The sequence below is a fragment of the Pelmatolapia mariae genome, linkage group LG4 (genome assembly GCF_036321145.2).
Source record: "Pelmatolapia mariae isolate MD_Pm_ZW linkage group LG4, Pm_UMD_F_2, whole genome shotgun sequence".
In the NCBI taxonomy this organism is placed as follows: Eukaryota; Metazoa; Chordata; class Actinopteri; order Cichliformes; family Cichlidae; genus Pelmatolapia; species Pelmatolapia mariae.
In genome coordinates, this window is record NC_086230.1 from 34946510 (window position 1) to 34971993 (window position 25484).

The following is a 25484-nucleotide window of genomic DNA, read 5'->3' on the forward strand; positions in this document are numbered from 1 at the left end:
TAGAATACCATGATCTGCTGTATCAAATGCGCCATTTAGGTCCAAAAGCAATAAATTAGCAGACTTCCAGAGTCAGCAATTAATAAAAGATCATTAAAAACTTTTAAAAGCACAGTGTCAGTGCTATGTAGTGCTTTGAAACCAGACTGAAGTGTTTCAGAGATGCAGAAATGCCTGGCTAAGAAATTCAGTTCAAATGACAAATTGTTACTTGAATTATAAAGATAAACATACATTCAAAAAATGCTAGCACCAACCGCTTATGTGACTCAGAGGTCACTAAAATCAATATTGAATCGGTGTGTAACTTTGCCAAAACAATGTGGGACTCTGTAGTTTTCTCTGGTCCCCTCCCCAATCAGACCAGGAGTGACATGTTTAGCCGCATGTTCTCCTTAAATTGCTGGCTGTCTGAGTGGTGTCCCAGAAACGATGTGGGCTTCATAGATAATTGGCAAACCTTCTGGAGGAAACCTGGTCTTGTTAGGAGAGACGGCATCCATCCCACTTTGGATGGAGCAGCTCTCATTTCTAGAAATATGGACCAATTTATTAAACCCCCCAAAATATGACTATCCAGAGTTGGGACCAGGAAGCAGAGTTGCAGTCTTACACGCCTCTCTGCAGCTTCTCTCCTCCTGCAACCCCCCCAAAAACCCATCTCCATAGAGAAGGTGTCAGCTCCCAAACAGACAAAAAACAAACCAAAAACCAGCAACAAACAACTTAAACATAAAAAATCACAAAGAAAGAACAATGCAGTATCCACATCTGAACCAAAGAGTAAAGCAGTGAAAACTTTTAATTCATTTGAAAGCCTGATGCTTAGCCTCGTCCACCCCAGCTGTAAAACTCAGAAACCAGTCTTACTTGTTATCATCTATCGTCCACCTGGGCCTTACACAGAGTTTCTACCACTTTATTAACAGTCTAAATAACACTGCATTTAACTGGTTATTAGGCTCAGTTGGCATGTCTCAAAATTTAAAGAACCAAGATGAGGCTGTCATTTTTAGCATCTACATGGATTTTAAAATCACCCACAATAATAGTTTTTTCTTCCTTATCAAACATAAAAGCTTCTTTAAGCTAAAATAATGTCATTTTCTCTTATTATTTCTCTTATTATTTTTCCTTTTTTTGTTTTTGCATAACGAGAGCAGACTGTGTGAAGTGAACCTGCTCCCTGGCAGGTTTTCTTTCTGACTCCTCCTCTTCCTGCTCAGCCTACAGCAGCTTTCTGATTCTTAGTTTCATTTCTTCACTAGGTCCATATCAGAGCTCAGCTACACAAATTAATTTATATAAGTTTATTTTATTTTATTTTTATTTTATTTTTTTTTAACCTGTCCCGTTTGGTTCTTTTGCCATCAGAATTATTGTCTAAAGGCGAAGAAAGATGCCCAACGGATTTACTTTACCAAATTGACCATCCCAGCCTTGCCGTAATGGTCCATTTGATTCACCTTTAATTGTTTATTTTATTTTCACTTGCTGAATACGGGACAGACTTGACTGGTGGGAAGAAAGAGGAGAAAGAAAGAGGGAAAGAAAAAAAACTGAGAAGAGGGACGGGGAAAAAGGGCAAAAAAACAAAAACCAACAGAATAAGCAGACAAAAAATACATAAGTTTATTTTTTAAAAACATATTTCCACAGTTAGAAGTGAGTCATGAACATGAGTTATTTCTAAATCTGTCGTCAGTTAAAGACAGAGGCCGTGTGGATTTATTCTAAGCTTACTACTGTAACGTGAGGGTTCACTAGATGGTTTGGAATCTCTCTGAATAATTAGGAACAACAAGATGGAGACGGATAACTTTTTAGCAGCCTCTTTACTCTCAGCACACAGCAACAACAACCCACACTTCCTGTGTGCCGCCCTCAAGAATACTTCACTGGCCTCTCAGAAGCCAGGAAATCTCATACTCAGATCAAAACAGGGAAAACAACTAGGTAGATATAACACATACTTATTACTGGTTTGAACTTGCATGTCTAAACATTCAAACGTGTAAATATGTAAATATCAAAACACGTAACCACCAAATAGCTACATAACTAGCTTTATAACCTTTGTAAACACCTCTTTGTATATCAAATTAGATTTAAATTTACTTCTACACTTTACACTACTTACACAATTAAATCAGACTAAAGCTAACTTATATTTTTATGATTATTATCATTTAATTCCCCTTTAAAATTTAATTAATTTAACGATAAGCTTGGTATTTTTATTTGCTACAAGTGAGAATTTGAATTTTCAAAGGGGGGACTGCAGTGAAAATAAAATGTGGCATTTTAAGTTCATGTGCATTCATCAGTGTTTTAACAGAGGGGGTTAAGTTCTGTATTTGTACCTCTGCATGCTGCATGTTGCATGAAACAGAAACTTGCGGTTAAGATGCCTGAGACGAGCTTTTGCCGTTCACCCCAAGGTGATAAATATCAGGCTTCTCGTACAGGAACAGTTGTGTAAAGCCCCTCCTCCTCAGCCTTTTTGGATTCACCGCCTGTTTGCAGTTTGCCTTCTTGCTGTGCAGACTCCGATCTGTGTTTGAAGATATGATTAAAACTCAGAAAGACTCCTGCTCCCTTTTGGAGTCAGACTCAAGTGGTCACTAGGGGAGTTTCATTTTTCAATGAGTCATAAAAGACTCACTGAAAACATGGCTTCCAGATTAATTTAACCGAAACTCTGAGCAGAGCCTGCTCTGAACTAGGTCAAGTGTTCAGTATAGGTTACCATGGTGATCTGATAAATTAAAAGACCTCCACCTTGTGAGACTGACAACTCTGACTTTAATCTGTGTCAACTTATTAACCCAGCTTCATGGTACAGCCCTCAGGGCAGCAGCTTCAACTATTTAACCACAGTGCACATACAGGGCTCGTCCCAGAGAGGAAGGCAGGCTAATTCAGGTTCAGCAGTAAAAGCAGTCTAGAATGAGAGAGGAGGACCTGAAACACAGGACCAAAATCAGAGGAAGATTATTCTCTCCATTATTCTTTATGGTTATTGAACTTTTCCTGTCATCGTGTTGTCTTGATAAGCTGCTTGTCTCAGTCCTCAGGTGTGCGCTGAGGGGGCGCAGGGATGTTCAGACAGGAAATGTAAGGCACACTTTACAAAGGTTACAGGCGGTGAAATACAGCTGTGATGTTTTGCATCTGTAGGAGCGCAACACTCATGAAAGAGGAAGCACTGCACGCTTGTGAAGCAGAGCATAAAAAGGATGAAGAGAAGTGAAGAAAAAGTGAAGAAACTGACGTGTTGAAAACACATGAGGTATACTGGCATAAAAACAAAGGTGCTGGTGCCATCCAACTGCCCGTTTAATGCCGTCTAAGGACAGGACAGACATTTTAAAGATGACCAGAACTGAGTGGTGATGGATGCAATGAAGACCCACACCCTGCTGTACAGGAACATACACACTGCATGAAAAATAAATAATATTCCACACCCTGAAGCCTGCAAACACACTGAATGCCGAGTCCTTCTCCAAGCGTGAAAACACAGTTACACACATCACAAACACGTGGCTGCAAAGCATGGTGTTTCATTGCTTTAAGAACATGCTGTGTGAAAATTGGACTCATACCCATAAAACCTCACCCTGTGGTTACAAAGCAAGTGGCACCTCAGGAAATGACAGCTACACAGTTCTTTCAGTTTTACACACAGACCTGCAGAGCAGAGCACATTTGTGAAGAAGAAAAAACTGGCTGGGTGTGTTAAACCGTCCTGAACAGCGGCATGCTAATCTGGCACACAGCAAAGACCACATGTCAGCAGGAAGAGATCACAGTCTGTACAGTTAGCCAGGGTTAATACAGAGACACTGTTTCAAATGACTTCCCAACATTTTGTGAGTATGGAGTAATCTGTGCTTAACACATAACAGAGAAAGAGAAGGAAGTAGGTAACACAATCACTGATTCACAAACATCCAAACAAAGGTTTCAGGCATCTGTTTTGCTGCCTCGTGACCTGAATGCATGAATTCTGCTGTCTACCAAAACATCCTGAAGGAGAATATCTGCCCATAAGTTCGTGACCTCACTCAGATGCGCACTTCTTGAAAAGCAAAATGAGCGGCCTAGTCAAAATCCAGACTGAATCTGATTGAGATGTTGTGGCGTGACTTTAAAAAGGCGGTTCATGCTGGAAAATCCTCCAACGTGGCTGAATTACAACAATTTGGCAAAGATGAGTGGGCCAGAAATCCTCCACAGTCCTGTAAAAGACTCCAGGTAGCAAATTAAAGCAGATGCTTGAATGTAGTTGTTGCTGCTAAGAGAGGCCCAACCAGTTATTGTGTTTAGGAGGCAATCCCTTTTTCACACAGGGTCATGTAGATTTGCTTTATTTTCCCCTCAATAAAAAACATCTTCATTTAGATGCTGCATTTTGTGTTTACTTGTGTTATCTTTGTCTAATATTTTAACTTGTTTGATGATCTGAAACATGTAAGTGTGGCAAACATACAAAAAAACAGGAAATCAGCAAGAATGTAAATACTTTTTCACACCAGTGTAAGTCCTGTTTTTAAATCACATATTGGTCTTTGCATGTGAAATGTTTTTCATATTGTGAAACGTGCTGCAAAACAAACCAGGCTGTTCTCTAAAGGCTGCATGAAAATACTCTGCAGTTTAGGTTTGCAGTACTGTGATGGATATAAAATAAAGAGCAGTGTGTGATTGGTGCACAGTGGTTATGGTGTGTATCCACATCTGCACCAAAGAGTAAAACAGTGAAATGTGGATTATTAAATATTAGGTCTCTCTCCTCCAAGTCTCTGTTAGTACATGACTTAATAATTGATCAACAAATCGATTTACTCTGCCTTACAGAAACCTGGTTGCAGCAGGATGATTATGTTAGTTTAAATGAATCAACACCCCCGAGTCATTCTAACTACCAGAAACCTCGAAGCACAGGCCGAGGGGGCGGTGTGGCAGCAATTTTTCACACCAGTCTATTAATCAACCAAAGATCCAGACAGACTTTTAATTCATTTGAAAGCCTGATGCTTAGCCTCGTCCACCCCAGCTGTAAAACTCAGAAACCAGTTTTATTTGTTGTTGTGTTGTTGTTGCTTGTTGTTGCTTGTAGTGGTGAGTCCACTCACCACTTAAATCACACTGGATCGTGATCCTTCATATGGCATAGAAACTAAACATGTAACAGTATTTCCTGAAAACTGAGGAAAAAAATACATTTCAAATCACATTTAAATTTACAATGAAGGTTTACACAGCAGTGAGTAATAGATTTCATCACAGTAGACGTCGTTCTAAAAGTGCTGTAACTAAGTTTAAGGATATAATTCCTCCGTTGATATTCAATGCAATGCACCAACACAGTGCAGGGAAGCTACCTGAACTCTACCTCCACAGAGGTCGATTATCTTGTTAATAGTTCAACATCTACACTGCATATGACTCTGGACACTTTAGCTCCTCTGAAGAACAAAAGCCTCAAATCAGAAGTATTTGACTCCCTGGTATAACCCTCAAGGACACACCTTGAATCAGAAAAACTACAAGCTGGAGCAGAAATGATGTCTCACTGATTCAAAAGATCTTTAAATAGCCTGGATAAAAAGTTTGTGGATCGATAGGAAAGCCCTCTGTAACCATCTCGTAACATGTAACATATATACAGATACTTTCAATACCACTGATATTTTTTACACTCTTTTTCTCCATTTTCTTCTCCTTGTCCAGGGCCACATCACAGGAGCATAAACCTAAGGAGAGGAGTCCAGACCTCCCTCTCCCTAGGCACCTCCTTCAGCTTATCCTTGGGAACACGAGGACATTTCCAGGCCAGCCAAGAGACATAATCTCTCGCGTCCTGGGTCTGCCCTGGGGCCTCCTTCCAGTGGGACATGCCTAGAACATCTCACACAGGAGACACCAGGAGGCATCCTTATCAGATGCCCGAACCACATCAACTGGCTCCTTTCAATAGCGAGGAATATCTCGCCGATTTCTCTAAGGGAGAGACCAGCCACCCATTGGAGAAAGCTCATTTCCACCCTTTGTATCCATGATGTAATTCTTATACTTTTGGTAACTACCCATACGTGAGGATAAGGATGTAGATCGACCGGTAAATTTTGACCTCTGCTTCTGCATTCAGCTCTCTCTTCACCACGACAGACTGGTAAATGGTCGGCATGTCTCGGTCCGTCCAGTCCAAAAATAACTTTTGTCCAACAGGCAAAATTCCAACATACAGGCAGCATCATACCCACCCCACCACCTCTCACCAAGGGCAACTCCAGACTGGGATAATTCAGATCAATTTAATTCAATTTTATTTATACAGCTCCAAATCACAACAACAGTTGCCACAATACAAAGAAAAAAGAGAAGACCCCAACAATCATATGACCCCCTATGAGCAAGTACTTTGGCAACAGTGGGAAGGAAAAACTCCCTTTTAACAGGAAGAAACCTCCGACAGAACCAGGCTCAGGGAGGGGCGGGGCCATCTGCTGCAACCGGTCGGGGTGAGAGAAGGAAGACAGGATAAAGACATGCTGTGGAAGAGAGACAGAGATTAATAACAAGTACGATTCAATGCAGAGAGGTCTGTTAACACATAGTGAGTGAGAAAGGTGACTGGAAAGGAAAAACTCAATGCCGCGGGGCGGCGGGGGATTCTCTGGGTGGCTGGAGCAGCGTCTAATAACCAACTCGCAAAATAAAAACAAACCAACAAACACGAAAACACCAGACATCATGATACAGACTTATAATTTGCACCGATGTTTTTTCAAAATTCTATACGCGAAAAGTGAGCGCGAGAGCCCTCGGTGCGCCTGCTCGCTGCTGAAGTCAAAGTAAACTTTATTGTCATCTCCGCTACATACAGTCCAGTATAGAGAGAGACGAGACGATGAGGCTCCAGTTACAGCAGTGCAAGTAAATGAATAATAAATATTTAAGAGTAAAAAAATAAATATACACTTTAGGACCAGGGGTAAAGGGATCAATAACAATTTAAAATGTATATTTTATATTTTGTTGATTTAAAGTCTCACACACAACCCGTTTTTAAAGTTTAAAAAAAAGAGAAAAGAAGAGGAGGAGTGTAGCGACTTCCACAGCCGCTAGAGGCCGGGGATGGAGCCTATTTGCCTGACGCGCTGTCAACTGTACGCAATAATGCGAGAGGTGGAATTGCTTGTTTGTTTATTAAAGTGCTTGAAAAGTTTACAGAGCGATGTGATCGGTTCGCGATTCAAACTCTTAAAACATCACAGCTCTAATGCAACAAGGGGAAACTCGTTGTGCTGCGGTCAACAAAAACTACGGCTACCCAGCCCTCCTCTCTGTCAAAATCAAACCAGTGAAAGACAGACTGACAACGCCCTCTTAATGTCACCGCTACCACCCACGTGACTCCCGTTACACATCACCATAGCAACCAAACAAATGAAAACCCAGTGATCATTAAAATTCAATACATTTAATTATGGCTCCTACAAGGAGAAACGAGCAAAAGATACAGGTAAGCAGATGTGTCATTGGATAATGGCAGGTCATGTATCCTAAAACATTAAGAATCAGAATACTTTATTAATTATGTGGGTTACAGTTCCTCCAAGAAGAAATGGTAAAAATAGTTACAGTAACAGACTAAACTCCAAACAATATATACAGTAATATAATATTAATTAGTCAGTGTCAATTGTTGATTTGTCCTGTTCTCATTGTATGACGAATTTTGATGTCTGTTTGTTAGCCGTTTGCATACTATGCATACTCTCTCTCTCTTCATATGTGTGCGTGCGTGTGTGGGGGGGGGGGGGGGGCCGCCAGAGGGAGTGTTCGCCCAGGGCGCCAAACAGGCTAGGACCGCCACTGCCAGCCCTAACTATATGCTTTAGCAAAAAGGAAAGTTTGAAGCCTAATCTTAAAAGTAGAGATAGTGTCTGTCTCCTGAATCCAAACTGGCCCTCTTCTGTGGAACCAGCTTCCAGTTTGGATTCAGGAGACAGACACTATCTCTACTTTTAAGATTAGGCTTCAAACTTTCCTTTTTGCTAAAGCATATAGTTAGGGCTGGACCAGGTGACCCTGAATCCTCCCTTAGTTATGCTGCAATAGACGTAGGCTGCCGGGGATTCCCATGATGCATTGAGTTTTTCCTTTCCAGTCACCTTCTCACTCACTATGTGTTAATAGACCTCTCTGCATCGAATCATATCTGTTATTAATCTCTGGCTCTCTTCCACAGCATGTCTTTATCCTGTTTTCCTTCTCTCACCCCAACCAATCACACCAGATGGCCCCGCCCCTCCCTGAGCCTGGTTCTGCCGGAGGTTTCTTCCTGTTAAAAGGGAGTTTTTCCTTCCCACTGTCGCCAAAGTGCTTGCTCATAGGGGGTCATATGATATGATTGTTGGGTTTTTCTCTGTATTTAATATTGTGCTATCTACTGTACAATATAAAGCGCCTTGAGGCGACTTTTGTTGTGATTTGGCGCTATATAAATACAATTGAATTGAATTGAATTGAAAAGCTGGTTCCACAGAAGAGGGGCCTGAAAACTGAAGGCTCTGCCTCCCATTCTACTTTTAAATACTCTAGGAACAACAAGTAAGCCTGCAGTGTGAGAGCGAAGTGCTCTAATAGGGTGATATGGTACTACAAGGTCATTAAGATAAGATGGGACCTGATTATTTAAGACCTTGTATGTGAGGAGCAGGATTTTGAATTCTGGATTTAACAGGAAGCCAATGAAGGGAAGCCAATACTGGAGAAATCTTCCTAGTCCCTGTCAGGACTCTTGCTGCAGCATTTTGGATTAGCTGAAGACTTTTCAGTGAGTTTTTAAGACTTCCTGATAATAATGAATTACAGTAGTCCAGCCTGGAAGTAATAGAAGAGACAGGATATTTCTAATTTTAGAGATGTTGCACAAATGGAAGAAAGCAGTCTTACATATTTGTTTAATATGTGCGTTGAAGGACATGTCCTGGTCAAAAATGACTCAGTTAATCCAAAATACTGCAGCAAGACTACTCACAGGGACTAGGAAGAAAGAGCAGATTTCGCCTGCATTTGCCTCTCTTCATTGTCTCCCTGTTAAATCCAGAATCAAATTTAAAAACATCCACATCATATATAACACCTTGAATAACCAGGCCCCATCTTATCTTAAAGACCTCATAAGTAGGGCTGTCAATGTCAACACGTTAACGTGTCATCATGATTAACGCGATTAAAAAATGTTAACGCATTTAACCCATCTGGAGCACGGACAACAAACTTTGGACAAACTGCCTGCGCTCTGGATGGGTTAATCGTGATGGCAGATTAATCTGCGTTAACGCATTAAAATTGACAACCCTACTCATAAGATTTGATCACCCCATTAGAGCACTTCACTCTCCGACTGACCTCAGTTTTCAGGCCCCTCTTCTTTGGAACCAGCTTCCAGTTTGGATTAGGAAGACAGACTTCACTACTTTTAAGATTAGGCTTCAAACTTTTTTTGATAAAGCATATAGTTAGGGCTGGACCAGGTGACCCTGCTTCAATAATGCTGCAAAAGATCTGGGCCCGTGTCAGCAGAGTCATCACCCAAACACTGACAGCTTTGTCACAACCTAATATTGTGACACAATTTGTTTCATTCCCGCTGGATGCCCGCACTTTACACACACATAAAAGGGCATTTATGGACATTGCAGGATTCCCTGGCATTGTGGGTGTAATTGATGGAACACATGTGAGAATAATTGCGCCATCAGAGGACGAGGCTGTCTTTGTTAACAGGAGGAATTTCCACAGCATCAATGTGCAAATAGTGTTCAATGCGGCCTGTAAGATTTAGGACATTGTGGCGAAATGGCCAGGCTCCACACATGATGTGAGAATGCTCTCCGAGAGTGGCATCAGACAGCTTTTTGAGAGACGCTATGTGCCAGCTAATTGCCACTTGTTAGGGGACAGTGGTTACCCATGCAAACCATGGCTCCTTACACCTTACCTCCAGCCACGCCAAGGGCCCCAACTAAACTATAACAGGTAAGCCAAACAATACAAAAAACAAGGAAATGAAATGCAAGCAATATGTTAGAGCATCCAAGTAGTGCAATATTTCCATCAAATAATTAAAGGTCTCTGTATTCTATTGTAGGGCCCACAAGACAACAAGAGCGGTGGTGGAGCGTGGCATAGGCCAGCTTAAGAGGCGCTTTCATGTTCTCCACGGAGAGGTGCGGCTGAGGCCTGAAAAAAGTCAGCAAAGTCATCATAGCCTGTGCAATATTACACAATATTTGCAAGGTTAGACAGATTGCAGAACCTCTGGAGGATGGCGATGAGGATGAGGATGAAGACAACGATGAGGATGGTGGTGAAGAAGATATTTACATTCCACAGGGGAACCTAGCCCAGAGTGGACTGCCTTACAGGGCAAACTTCACAAATTTACATTTCAGGCAAGCTGTAACCCCATGTCTTTTGAGAACTTGTGATGGTATTAAGAACTACCACAGTTTTACTGCACATCACCTGCAATTGTTAAATGCAAGACACAGAACACAATCTGTAAATGGTTTATTTTTTAGGTGTTCAATTTTAAGGCGGTAGTACTCCTCCTGAAGGGAAAGGACTTTTTTTTGTTGTTCAAACACATCAATTGTGAGTTGCAATCTGCTCTCCTGCAGGGATGCTGACGGAGCAGGTGCTGCGGATGGGAATGGTGTTTGATCCGCCGGGCTATCCTGAGTAGCAGCTGCAGATGGTTCAGGCGGCAATCTCATCGGCAAACTTGATGGGCCCGGTTCTTGTGATGGCTCCATGCTACAGAAATACATAGGCCTAGTTTAATTATTGTTTTGATTAAATTAATTTGATACAATGAGCATGGATAACACATGAAATGGCTTCTGCAATGAATAAACACTGTAGATATGAATAACCCTGTGTCCTACCTTTGCTGCACTTCAAGGGCCTGCATCATTGATGTGTCAATGCCTGTTGGCAGCCCGGTGACACTGACCTCAGAGTGTCCCAGGACTTGAAAGACAGTGTCGGCCACCTGGGACAGCCGCTTTGCAGGTGGTCCACCCCCTAGAAAGAAACAGTCAATGAACACAGTACTTCGGCATGTAAATTAACTTTGCCAGCAGGAGCAAGTTGCCAGATTATGTGGTAGGCTATAATATTTTGCTCACCTGTGAGTGAGGATTCCCGCTTGTGTGCTGCAATCTCATCTTTTGCCTTGGACTGCAGCACATACCACCTTTTCTCACAATTGTCGCCTGTCCGCACCACCAGTGGAAAAGAGGCATTGATTGTTTGGGATATTGTGTCCCAGGCGCGCCTCTTGCCTTGGCTAGTGACAGTTGGGCCAAATTTTCCTCGTAACATACCTTTATGTTCGTTCACCAACTGGGCCAGCAACAAACCTTGCTCCTCAGTCCAGTTCGGCTTGCGAGTCCTTTTTTTCTCCATTTTCTGTGTTTGTAGGATATTTGTTAACAAGCCTTTATAAATAGACCAGCCAGCAATCACAGACATTGATAAAAGCTGAGCCGTGTTACCCTCGTTAAGACCACACTGGACTTGTAACGTTGTGATTTCTACTTCATTAGGGACAGCCCCTTGAGATAGGCCATCTTGTTTTCAATGGGGTTCATATGGGAGTGAAAGTACAAAATATGCCAGCTAGGATATTAATATGAGTAAATAAGACACGAATCATTATTTGAACAGGGTGTAATGAGTTTAAGTTTTCACATATTTTAGATTCTAATGTTAGGCTATAACCCCTACAGCTTACTATTCATTTTCCAGATATTTTCTTGAATGTGAAATATTATTTACAATTACAGTCAGCATAAGATTAGAGTGTATAATTATGTTTATTGATTTGAGGGTACATCCTTTGCTCATTCTCACCAAAAGCTCATTTCCATCAAACTTGTAGGATCAATCAATCACGGCTTTTGAAATGATGACTCATACCTAGCAACGGGGTCAACCACACCTCCTTACTAAGATAGGATTTTCCATCCATTCCTTGCTCAGAGTTCACTGCAAATGTTCTGGAATCACTTCTAAGCTAAAACTCCTGGCAAGGAATTTTTAGGTTAAGTTAGGAGCTCTCTGAGAGGATTCTCAGAATCTTTAGGGATACGGGCCCTGGGCTGTTGGGGGATTCCCATGATGGACTGAGCACTTCTCTCACCTGTTTTCACTCACTATGTGTTAATAGCCTCTCTGCACTGAATCATATCTGTTATTAACCTCTGTCTCTCTTCCACAGCATGTCTTTATCCTGTCTTCCTTCTCTCACCCCAACCAATCACAGCAGATGGCCCCGCCCCTCCCTGAGCCTGGTTCTGCTGGAGGTTTCTTCCCGTTAAAAGGGAGTTTTTCCTTCCCACTGTCGCCAAAGTGCTTGCTCATAGGGGGTCATATGATTGTTGGGTTTTTCTCTGTATCTATGAAGCGCCTTGAGGCGACTTTTGTTGTGATTTGGTGCTTTATATATAAAATGAAATAAATTGATTATGGAACTTTTTATATATTTTTTTCTTTTCTTGTTAAACTTTGGTGCCCATTAACAACAAATACATTAGAACTAACTAAAGTTTATAAGATGCTTATATTAAAACAGAAAATGTAGCATTTAGTTACCAAAGGCAGCGTAATGGTTTCTTTCTCTTGTCAAAGACATTAGCTCCATTCCTCTATGCGCTCTGAAATGGACAAGCTAAAGGTCTGGTTGTAGGTAAATAGCTGGCTCAGCTTAAATTTATCTTTTAATTCAATGTCAGTTATCTAGCGTCAGAGATTTTAAGAACATGGTATTACTTACTGTATAACTACTAATTTTATAACTAATTCAGTTATAAAATGTTAGGCGAACAATAGAAAATGTGCTAATTCAACATTAATCAAGTTGACGTTTTTACAGTGTGGGTAATCCTGCTGCACAAAAAAAATACTTCCTCTATCCCGCTGTGGCTAAACGGTCAAAATGCCAGGTTCAGCATCCTGGAAAGTTTTCATTCCAGATTGCCTTTTCGATACTCAAACATGATTTTACTGTAAGAGAGGGAGCTTCCCCGATTCCTTCAGTCGTCAAACTTTTGTTTGGTTCTATCGTTTGCTGCGCACGGATATTTTGGTTTCTGGTTTCTGAGAAGTCGGCTCATTGGCAAGCAGACGATAGTCGAACGTCATCAAGGGGAGGACACGGCACACTGCTGAATATAAAGATGGCAAACTATTCAACGACAACGCATCGACATCAACGACACACTGCCTTTACAAAGGACAAAGATGGGCGGTACGTACATTTTACATTTCATACAGGTTGCAAATAAACCAGCAGAGCATTTCTGTTCTTTCTTATTACGTTTTCATGTGTTATTAACAGCAGTACTAACAACATAAACATCTCATCTGTAACAGAGAAAGCTACACTTACACAGTCCAACACTCCCTGTGTTTAGTCTACGAGCTCGCTGGGTTTTAAAATAGTTTCTAGTCATCAGACGCCTCATTGATTACATCAAAGGTCACTCGGCTTTTTAATCGTCTTCATTTGTTGCTTCTTTCATATAATTTAATATTTGTAATAATTTCTTGATTACTTGTGTAAGTGTGTAACATGTAGAGATTTGTCTTATTTCTAAATTGAATCCTGAACAGTTCTCAGTTAATCTGACGACATGAAATAATAGAAAAGTTGTTATTTGCAGTCAGTGCTGAGTGAGGCTTACATGATCACTCCCACTCGATAACTTTATCATCTATAAAATAGTAATGTTATTACATTTAATATTATTTTGACTAAATTGATTTTTTAGATAATTGTGGCAAAGTTCTGCAGAGCAGCATGACAGCAAGGCTTCAGGTGGAGACTGCTCCAGATTTATGTATTTTTAGCCATTTAAGTCAGAAAATGTAGAACTGCTGGATCTGCTGAAGTATACAGTGTGTACCATAAAACAATTAATAATTGAAGATACGCATTTGGGGTTTTAACATATTTAACAATTCTCTTTATAGGGTCCCAGGGGAGTAAACCAGAAGGTAGGACAAAAGTCTTATAAAGCTCCTATAAGTGACATTAACATAAAAAGCAGCTTTCTAGGCTAAATCTTCTATGCATTAATATACCTGCTTTTAATTAGACGCCTGCCCTTCACCAGACCAACGATTACTGCAGTACATAATGAAACAGCAAAGTTACTTTATGAAGTAAATTTTCTGAAAATGAAAACATTCAACTGTACAAATGGTCAACAGACATGCTGCTATCATATTTATCTGAAGTGTTTCTGAACTTTGAATTTTACATATAAAGAGATCAGTGAGACACCATAAAACTAAGATGGGAAAGTGTGGGAGTAAAATGGGACTCACTGTGGTTTAAATGAAAACTAATGAGTCTATTATGCTGATAATTAAGATAATAAAAACAGCTGCTAATTAATTTCTTTGTAATGCAAAGTCAGTAAAACAAATGCAAGCTGGGAACAGTTGAAGCGTCATTCAAACATCAGCTGTTGTTCAGACTGAGTGCTGCAGTGCTGATATGTAACTGTAATTATAATGAAGCATGTAATGTAAATTCTCCAACAGTGCCAGAGGAGCTCAGGATCGTGCTCATTGGAAAGACTGGAGCTGGGAAAACTTCAATCATGAACACGTTCCTGGGAAAAGCTGCTGTGATGAAGAACTCGTTTGCCTCAGATGAAGCGCCGTGCACAACCGAGACGGCGCCGTTTGGAAACCAAAGACTGGTTTTAGCTGATACTCTCGGCCTGTGCCACACCAGCAAATCTAAAGAGGAGGTGCTGAGTAAGATCATTGCATCCACCTTTCAGTTCGATTCTGAGCAGGGGCCTCACGTGTTCCTGTACGTGCACAGCTGGGAGGACGGTTTTACGACACATGATGTGGAACGAGTGAAAGTCCTGAGGAGGATCTTTGGTAAAGAGGCCATGCGTTATTTCTTCCTCCTGATCACGCATATCGATGGAGACTTGTCTGGTGGGCAGAAAAACCAGATAAGGAAGTTTATTAAGAAAGTGGGATTTAAAACACAGAAATACTGTGTTATTAACAACAGAGGTAATGAAAACCGAAAAACAAAAGAACAAAAGGAGCTGGTGAAGGAAATCAATGAAATGGTAGAAAATAACAAGCTAAGGAACTACACCAAGGAAATGTTTGAACATGCACAGGAAGTTTTAAGGAAGCAAATCCAAAAGTCAAAAACTCAGAGGCAGATGGGTGCTGTAGACCAACATGTGGCCACTGTCGCTAAAGCCCTGTTGTCTCCTGTGCTGCCCGCGGACTTTGTTACCTTAGTCCTACAAGCAAATGTCTGGCTGGCAACAAAGTTTGACAACTGTCTCACGCAATAACAAAAAGCAGGGAAGTAAGTCGAGACCTTAAGCCTTCAGACTGTAGCAACAAACCCATTAAAAACGATCCACATTTATTGTGCTGTAATAAAACTGCAGCTCAGTACTATAAAAGAGTGAAGTATTCAACTATTTTTACTGCACTTTATTAATCTGATACCTTCAGCTTCTCTGCAGACCGCAATCAATAATACAACCAATGCATCACCATGCTTTAGAGGAAGGACATTTCCATGCTTGCTCCATCTGTGCCAACTCCACCTTTATCATTTTTCTGTAAACACTTATGTAATTTTTTTTAAAGTGATCTTTGTGTTCTTCTCCTCGTGTGTTCTTTTATCTTTCTGATTCAGTAAAGTTAAAATGCTAATGAATCAATCAGTGTGTGAAATTAATCAGACATTAACAGCAAAATCAGCAAATAAAAGATGATTCAAACAAAACGGTAGATTTCCTGGCATGACTCAGCTGTGATGTGACGGGAAGATTTTAACAAAACAAAATACAAATTTACAAAACTTGGAAAGAAGAAAATATCAAATGCAGCAATAAAAATAATAAAAGTAAAACTGTACAACAAAAGATTATTCTGATTTCTTTATAGACCTTTTGTAAGAGCCAACAAGAGTAGCATTATAAGACTCAAAACAGGACTAAAGAATGAAAACAAAGAAAAACTACAACAACAAAAAATGATCATGATTATACACAACAAGTTGCTGCTGTTATTATTATTACTGGTTGTTACTGATGACATCATTGTTAACGATTATAAGGGTGATTGGTTTTACTATTGTATAATTTTACAAGGTATTATTATTTTTATTATTATCATTATTATTATTATCTTTTAATGCTATAATGCTATTTGATCCTGTGAAAACTAAGGTCTCAAATCCGAAGTACCTGACTCCGTGGTATAATTCTCAAACACGTAGCCTAAAGCAGATAACTCGTAAGCTGGAGAGGAAATGGCGTGTCACAAATTTAGAGGATCATCATTTAGCCTGGAGAAATAGTTTGTTGCTTTATAAGAAAGCCCTCCGCAAAGCCAGAACATCTTACTATTCATCACTGATTGAAGAAAATAAGAACAACCCCAGGTTTCTCTTCAGCACTGTAGCCAGGCTGACAAACAGTCAGAGCTCTGTTGAGCCAACAATCCCTTTAACGTTAACTAGTAATGACTTCATGAACTTCTTCACTAATAACATTTTAATCATTAGAGAAAAAATTACTCAAAATCATCCCACAGATGTAATATTATCTACAGCTACTTTCAGTACCATTGATATTCATTTAGACTCTTTTTCTCCAATTGATCTTTCTGAGTTAACTTCAATAATTACTTCCTTCAAACCATCAACGTGTCTTTTAGACCCCATTCCTACAAAACTTCTCAAAGAAGTCCTGCCATTAATAAATGCTTTGATTTTCTTAAATAGAGTATGAAGTACTGCTGTAATGCAGAAATGCACTGTCTTTAGTCTGGTTTTATTTTATTTGAAAAATCTTGTACTTATATTTTTATTATTATTATTTGTTTTCCATTAAAATGATATACCACCCATTCAAAAAATTCAAAATACAGTTTTAAACAATAGTAACTGAATATATACTTATAACAATCTACTGTTCATTTTTGATTATATTAACTACAAAAAAGTTTAGCTAGCCAAACAACAACTTTAGCTGAGTATAAGATAACATTATACCAGCTAATGTTAGGCTCCAGTATGCTAAATATTAAACTTTCCTTCTAAGAAACAGTTTAATTATTCTCAAATTGTATTAGCAATTATGTGCAAAGCGTCAGAGTCCAACAACATTAGATCCACTTCAAAGAATTTTTCACCAACACTTGTAACAGATGCTAACAGCAGTTAACAGAAGGTAACAGCAGTTAACAGATGCTAACAGCAGTTAACAGAGGCTAACAGCAGCTAACAGAAGGTAATAGCAGTTAACAGAGGCTAACAGCAGCCAACAGAGTGTAACAGCAGCTAACAGCAGTTAACAGAGGGTAACAGCAGCTAACAGCAGTTAACAGAAGGTAACAGCAGCTAACAGAGGCTAACAGCAGCTAACAGAAGGTAATAGCAGTTAACAGAGGCTAACAGCAGTTATCAGAGGGTAACAGCAGCTAACAGACGCTAACAGCAGCCAACAGAGTGTAACAGCAGCTAACAGCAGTTAACAGACGGTAACACCAGCTGCACGGGGGTAAGAACAGTTATCAGAGTGTAACTGCAGGTAATAGAGGCTAACAGCACTTGACAGAGGGTAACAGCAGCTAGTAGTGGCGAAAACAGCAGCTTTTAAGAACAGAAAAGTTAATTATATCCTCAAAAACTCACCACAATATGGCTGTCATCAGACAGAAGTGAGCTTCACTGTCTCATATCCTTTCACAAAGTTTTACAGCCCATTCCCGAGTAAATGAAAGCAGATGCTGCACAACCAGCACCAACAGCAGAGTGACAGCATTCCACAAACAGGGAAAAACTCGGGGTTTGGTCCAAACAGTAGTAGAAACAAGCCAGCTGGACTTGACCTTCATGGGGTACAAACCAGATTTATTGTTTCTGATCTATCTTGGCTGTCTAAAACATGTTTGTCCTATAGCCTCCACACAGCTAGGATTATGCACCTAAAGTGGTTAGAGTAAGAAAACAGTTTACTGCAATCTGCAGTCTACTGACATCAGGCTGTGAGATTCTACACACTGCAACTGCTGGTAACTTTTTCATGATTTTACTCTAACTGGAAACTAGGAGCAGACTCGGACATCAAGATACAAGAAAAAAACTCATTTATTTACAAAGTGAAGCAATGAGGAAGAAGTGAGCGAGCCTGGGAAGGTGACTCTGCCAAAGAGAAAGGAAGGACCATCCAGCTCGCTGCATGTTTTTAGGGTTGTCTTATTTTATATGAATGAACAAATAGTTCTTCTACATTCACATTTGTCCAGGTTTAATAAGGTGTTGTCTGTGCTTTCTATAGATGTGTTGCTTTTGACAGCAGGTTAGCTGTTTCTGTTTCCAGCTGTAAATTTGTCTTACAGATATGAAAATGCAAACATAACTGAAACTTTTGTTTTAAATTTGCCACTGTTAGGGTTTAAATGAAACTGTGAACAGATGTGTTACTGTGATGTCTGCATGGAGTGATGTAACTGTGGGTGAAAAGGCAGACCTGTGGAAATGCACTCTGCCTGATGCACTCTTTTTCAGCCTTCTGATTGGTTGCTTTGTGCCACACTTCCTGCCCTAGAACAGCTGAAGTGCTGTATGTGAGGAAACAAGCAGCGGACGGTGAAATAGAGCTGAGATGGAAATTTAAGCAGCCAGATGAAGACATGGGCAGCACTGAGCCTTCAGAGAGCTCGGTGATGATCAATGAAGATCCAGAGAATGAAGGTGAGGTTGTCCTGCAGGGATACTCAGGCTGCTGTTTGGCTCAGTTTAGTGTCAGATTAGCTCCAGTCTGCATTTATATCCGAGTGCAGTCAGTGAGGGTTTAGTTTGAAGAATTACTGCCGAGTAACCAGCTAATAAAATTGTTATTTATAATTCACAGCTCACAAAGAGGAAAATCATATTTTCATGTGGATTTTAACATTTAATTTGTAATCACCTTTTATTTCACAGTAAATAATGGACAATCCAAACATGCTGCATGACAGATGTTCAGTGCTTTGAGTCAAATCCTTTAAACAACTTCAGTCGTGTCTGTAACTTCAATTTGTTTTTTCATTTTAATCTTTAAATGCTAACTTGTTAACATAGTTGGGTTTTCCATGAAGGAAAAAAGATTACAGGCCCTATTAGTGATGGTGTTTGTTATGTTAAGTTTCCAAAACCTTTATTAGAAAATAAATCAAATGTGTGCAGAGGCAGTATTCACAGTGTTGACCCTTCTTCATGCTGAATATCAGCGCCTGGGCCCAAATCCTGATTGGTGGAGATCCATTCCTGCCTACCAGAGCTCAAAGCTGGCCACCGTTTGTGGGGGTTTTAATGACTGACCTGAAAAAATAAGCCCAAACTCTTCCAACCATCTAGGAGTCGTTTGGTGACAGTCTGTGCATTTTCCAGTATGTGGAGCACCGTGCCACAGGGCAAAGGTGAGAGCTAGCAGACTTGGAGGTCATCAGATTAATATGTTTTGGATTCGTAGCTGGAAAACTCCCCAGAGCTTAATCTGACTGAGAATCTGTGATGAGTCCTTAAAAAGCCCACAAACTGTGATCATGTTGGAGCTCTGAGGAGGTACAAACAGCTCTCGACCAATCCGGATCTGACCCAGAAGCTGCATGAAGAAGCTTCAACACTGAATCCAGACTGTTTGCACATATTTGATTGATCTGCCGAGAAAAGTCTTTGAAACTAAAATGTTTCCGATTGTTTTCACTTCATCGTGAATGAATGAATTTAGATGCATTTTTATTTTTGTGCGTATATCTAATTATTAAGTTTCCATGTGTACAATATTACATGCATATCGATGTCAGTGCAGCACATGGCTTATGAAGGTCATTCGAAATGTCTGTTTGAGAAAACTGCTCATGAATTTGTGGTCAGTGGATGCATTTTGGGGTAAAGTGATTCCACAGTTTGACACAAGAGTGGGACTTTTCTCACATGCAAACATTTTTGTAACAGATGAGCAGGAGCTTCCAGAGCTGAGGATCGTCCTGTTCGGGAGGACGACGGTTGGGAAAAGTACGCTAGGAGGCATCATCCTAGGGGACAGTGATGCATTCACGTCGAGTGATCCTCATGGAGAGCGCACAAAGACCTGCCACGTGGAAAGAAAGACAGACTCTGACAGTCACAGCGTGGTTGTTGTGGATACTCCAGGTCTGTTTAAAATGGGATCAAGTGAAGAGGACGTGGTGAAAGAGATCAAGTGGGCCACTGAAAACGTTGAACCTGGTCCTCATGTGTTCCTGTTGGTGGAAAGGCTCAGAATCATCACATCTGAAGAGTTAAAAGCACTGCAGGTTTTTGAACACACTTTTGGCAAACGTGCAGTGGCCTACGTTACGGTGGTGTTCACCCATAAAAACCATCCGCGAGGGAACGAAGCTGACATAAAAGAGGGCATGAAAGAGAATGAGCACCTCAGGGAACTGATTGAACGGTGCCAGTGGAGATATTTTATTTTTAACATTGCTGACAGGAGCCCTGTTCAAGTCACCGAGCTGCTGGAGAAGATAACTCAGGAGAGACAAGATTACTCGGACTTCTTCTACACGCCTCAGATGCTCCAGGCGGCTGAAAAAGCTGCGAACGAGGAGCGACGCGAAGACGACCGCAGGAGGAAAGCATCAGAAAACAGACTGGCTATTCTTGAGAAGAGCGGATTGATGGGAATATTTCTCGGGAGCGTTGTTGGGTATTTTAGCTGTGGTGGTGAGCTGACGCCTACATCAGGAGCTCTACTGGGAGCTTTACTGGGTATGATACTGATAATGGGAATTACATTTTCAGGGATCTGTGTATTTGAGAAATACCATAAAAAGTGACTTTTCACTCATCTGCAGGGAATCCTGAGTTTGAAACTTTCTAAAGTTAATTATAGCATCAACACAGTGTGACACACTGACACAGCATCTGTGAGAGAGGGCTGTTGCTGCTCTATCTATAGCCCTGTACAGACATGGGCGCAGGCCCAAAAGGAGATGTAAAAATCATCCACTGACAAGACACTGCCCCCTGTTGGTAAAACAAGCCACAACATACTCCATGGCCAAAAGCAGTATCACACAGAAGAACGCAGCAGATAAACCCCGAGAAATTACACATGTCGACGCATGTTAATCTGCATGTTAAGATAAACTACAGAACCAGTCGGGGGGGAGAAATCACCTGAACTTCCTCAGTTGTCGGATGTGGTACAGGCGCTGCCTAGCCTTTTTGGTCTGGACCTGAATGTGGGAGATGTGGACACAGAGATAGGATTAAAACAATGATCAGCACACAAACTGGTCACATGCTTCCTCCTCATGGTAACAATTTTCATTACATGTTGTAATTACAAACGTGCCTCTGACCAAGTCTGTCCGTAAAAGGGAATAAATGGCAGTTGTAGGTTTTACTTTTGATTTTGACATTTCAGTCTTCCAACTCAGCTTCCAGCTGTTTCAGGAAGCATTTATACAACAGCCCCAGCAGCCCGCTGTGGATTTTACAGTGAAACATGAACCAGTTTCTACTGGAGCCTCACAACTCTTCTTATGTGCAATAACTTCAAATGTAACTTTCTTGCTCTCAGTCGTCCTGGTCATCGTAGTCTAAGGAGCTCGGAGAGAAAAGCGTCTGGACTTCTTTAAGGTTTAAATGGTGGAGAGTCACAGATTTAAGCCCTAAAATTATATCTTCACCTTAAATTGTATCCTTATCTTATTTAGACCCCTGCTCGCTTTCATTGTTTTTCTACATATACATAATATTTTTAACTTCTGTTGTGTTGTTGTTTTGTGTCACTGGGACCTAAATACTTCGTTTGTTCCTGTTCTTGCTACCTCACGTGTTGGAACAGCAAGTGTGGAGGACGTTCAGTCTTCACTTTGCAGATGAAACAAAACTGAAAACAAAGCCCAAAGATCCAAGTTACCCAAAGAAGACAGGAAGTATAAAACCTCGAACACAGAGAACTGACAGCATGATGCGTACAAATCAGGACTATGAAGCCAGGTGTAGGAACCAGTTTTTTGTGATGTTACCTGTGTGTGCCACTTTTTGTGTTTTTACAGTACAGTGTGTTTATGGGACTGTATTTAAGGTAGACACATGTAGTTAATGTCAGGTGTTGTTGGTCGAAAGGAGCAAACGGTTTGTGATTTATGTTACATGATGCTGGATCCTAAGAAAACTGTTGAACAACAAATACAGCCGATGGAATGTATTAAAGATGTTAAACGGACAGGATAAGTATGGCTGGAGTTATTGGACTGTGTCCAGTTTCATTGATAACAGTGGCAACGCGTCACCCCAACCATCGAACACCTCAGTGGATTCAAGCGTCGGCTGAGACTCTACACCAGGAATATGAACAGACAGAAACTGGGACAACAAAATGAACTCACAACACAAAACACTATAAAAAGTAATAAAATCAAAGACATGAAAAACAAACAGCATAATAACGACTAACAAATAGAACTAGAAAGACCAAAAACTCAAAGTGCAGGCTTCAAAACCCAGGAAGGGCTGCCTGGATCTGTGCAGAAAGATTCAACCTCAGGTACGTGTACTCAGAGTGAGCTCAGCATGTGCAGGGTATCGCTTTCTGTTGTCTGGATTCACTGATCCTAACTGGAGATCAGGATAACCAGTTATCAGATGGTAAAGTTTCATCCTCAGACCAATGACACTGATTACTGTGCCGTCAGCAGAGCAGCTGATTGTACACAGAAAGAATAAACTATAACATCAGAAAAACATGATGTCGTCACACAGTTTGGTCATAAAGACTGGAGAAGAGCGGCTGTGTTAATAAAGTTTAGCCTGTTTGAAACCTGGAAGGAGAGCCGAGGAGGAGATTATGGTGAAATCGTGCTTCATAGCTCAGACCTGTGAGCTATGAAGCACTCTGACATCACATGGCCTGCAGAAACAAACACATGCAATGATGTGTGCATTTACAGTAACGCAGCAACACTAACAGCGCCAAACAGACGGAGACTCTGGAGGCAGGACGACCTGAACTCAAAGCCAAAAGATAACAAACTGACCCAGGAACCATTATATACATTTCACTCAGCACCAGTCCAGACCAGCTTCACCAGTAACAGCAACGTGTGCAAATAAAAGACAACAGCAGGTGAAACTCTTTCACACACACAGGTTACAAAGAAGCCTTAGTTTCTTTCAAATTATATGCAAACAATTGCAGAAATCATCATATAAACAACTATGTGATATGTGATTAAGAGAAACATGGAAAGTTCTAGACTGTAGAGAGCCCCTATCCCCCCCCACCCACACCCACACCTCCAAACCAGATCCTTGAACCAGGTTGAGGTGCTTCCATAACAGCACTCTGAGCTGTATTCCCCTCAGTGAACGATACAGGTCAGCCCATCCAGTCTCCCAGAGGAGGACATCTGAGAGCGTTCTCCTGTGGAGAGCTCCTGGAGCTCAGAGACTATCAGGACACAAAGAGAAGAAGACGTCTGTCTTTCAGCAGGTTATCAACAACCTACTTCTGTTTTATTACATGCACGAGGTTATACAAAGGCAACAAGTGAAACAAGTCCGACATGTACAGGAGAATGACCTTTGACCTCTGATCTCGGTCAATCTATGAGACGGACACAGACATATTCCTCTGCTAACACAGGGAGACGTCTGCAGACACGTCCCACTGTCTGTCTGCACGTTCACATGTGTTTGCTGCTCAAAGGCACAAGGTCAGCACTTCCTGTACAACAAGTTCAGGCACAAAATCCAAAGCAGAGCTGGTACTTAATACAACACACAATAACAATAAAAGTCAGACATCATTTAGACTGTTTACCAAACTCCTCAGCACGAGCCTGTGGGTTCACATCAGGACAGATGTGACTGTGATTATATGTGCTCATGCTCTGGACTACAAAACATGCTGTAAAATAGACTGATACAAGAGTATGAATACTGGATTACATGTGTATGTGAGTAGAAATGCTGTCTTACATGCATTAGAATATAGGTAATGGATTATGTTTATATACAGGTTTACAACACCAAACTTTTTTACAGCATGTGAAAACCGTCTGCTCCGAAGTTGAAGCACACCTTTCTCCAGCCACCTAATTTAGCTTATCCAGAGATTAAAACTCTTCAGCGTGTTCTGGGTCCCAGAACCCCTCACCCAGGGGGCGTCCAGTCTTCCTCCTGTATTCTGTATGTAGGTTTGACTAATGAACAAACTCTGTTTTCCAGTTCCCAGTCTTAGATCTCAGGGAGGTTGAGGTGTGCGATCTCCCTGTGGTTGAAGTACACCTTCGGGGTCCCCATCTTAAAAATGTGGAACCAGCACCCCAGCCTGCCAGCCCAGAGACACCCCCTCAGATCTCCACGCAATGTTGCAAAGGCGTATCAACCAAGAGTCCTATAACATCCAGAGCCTTTAGGAACTGAGTCTTGGTCACCTCAGTGGAGATGTTTGACTACCTCAGTGACCAGCGAGGGGCGAGTTATCCCCCTTATCCCCAGACTGCTTCCTCTACGGAAGACGTGTCAGTGGGATTAAGAAGGTCCTCAAAGCATTCCTTCAACTGCCCGACTTTACCCTCAGCTGAGGTTAACACCATCCTATCCTGTGTGAGCAGAGCCCTGCTTTCCCCTTTTTAGTCGACTGACGGTTTGCTATAAATGCTTTAAGACACGCAAAGAAAGTCGAAAGTCTTGTTCTGTGGCCTAACTGAAATCTTCCAGCATCCAGTTTTTGGTTCAGCCACTGACCGAGCCTTGTTCTGCTTGGTCTGCCAGTATGTGCAGCTGCCTCCGAAGTGGAAAGGAATTCCCAAGTCCCCAAGCCCAACAGGATCCTTCAGCTTGATGGCTCCCTTCACCTCCGGTGCACACCATCTGGTTTGGAGATTAACACTACAATAGGCACCAACCGCCTTGTGGCTGCCTCAACAAAGGAGGTGTGGAACATGGTCCATTCGGACTCTGTTCCCAGCCTCCCTCAGTATGCCGTCAAAGTTCTGCCAGAGTTGGGAACAGGAAACAGTCCTGTAAAAGGGCTTTGGTTCACGTCCACCTCTTTTTAGCCTATTTTAACTGCTTCAGACTCCCAAAAGGAAAGAGTGTGAAAGCCGAAATTTGAGAAATATTATTTGAAATGTGGCATCTTGTTGCTTATTTATTGACGTGTGTCTCAAGCAAACCCAGGCTGAACCCTGAACCCTCTCCCTGTACGTACACTGAAGCAACAGCAGTAACTACAAAATATTTTGTTGTTTATGCTGCAAATCACTGGTTCTGTCTTATAAACTGTTCCTGGAATATAAAATTTAACTTCTTTTAACTCGTTTTGAAAAGCTCAACCAACCAGCAGCCG

At 41.2% G+C, this 25484-nt stretch overlaps 2 protein-coding genes across 2 annotated transcripts; both read left to right on the forward strand.

The window, feature by feature from the left end:
- Positions 1-13301: 13301 nt before the first annotated feature.
- LOC134625645 (GTPase IMAP family member 4-like) lies at positions 13302-15703 on the forward strand. Its single transcript, XM_063470901.1, has 3 exons — positions 13302-13336; positions 14062-14085; positions 14638-15703. The coding sequence occupies exons 1-3, from the start codon at positions 13330-13332 to the stop codon at positions 15423-15425; spliced, it is 819 nt and encodes a 272-aa protein (XP_063326971.1). The 5' UTR covers positions 13302-13329; the 3' UTR covers positions 15426-15703.
- A 3053-nt stretch (positions 15704-18756) lies between these two features.
- On the forward strand, positions 18757-25194 carry LOC134626814 (GTPase IMAP family member 5-like). Its single transcript, XM_063472736.1, has 4 exons — positions 18757-18844; positions 20090-20887; positions 23495-23605; positions 24908-25194. The coding sequence occupies exons 1-4, from the start codon at positions 18784-18786 to the stop codon at positions 25192-25194; spliced, it is 1257 nt and encodes a 418-aa protein (XP_063328806.1). The 5' UTR covers positions 18757-18783.
- The last annotated feature ends 290 nt before the right edge of the window (positions 25195-25484 follow it).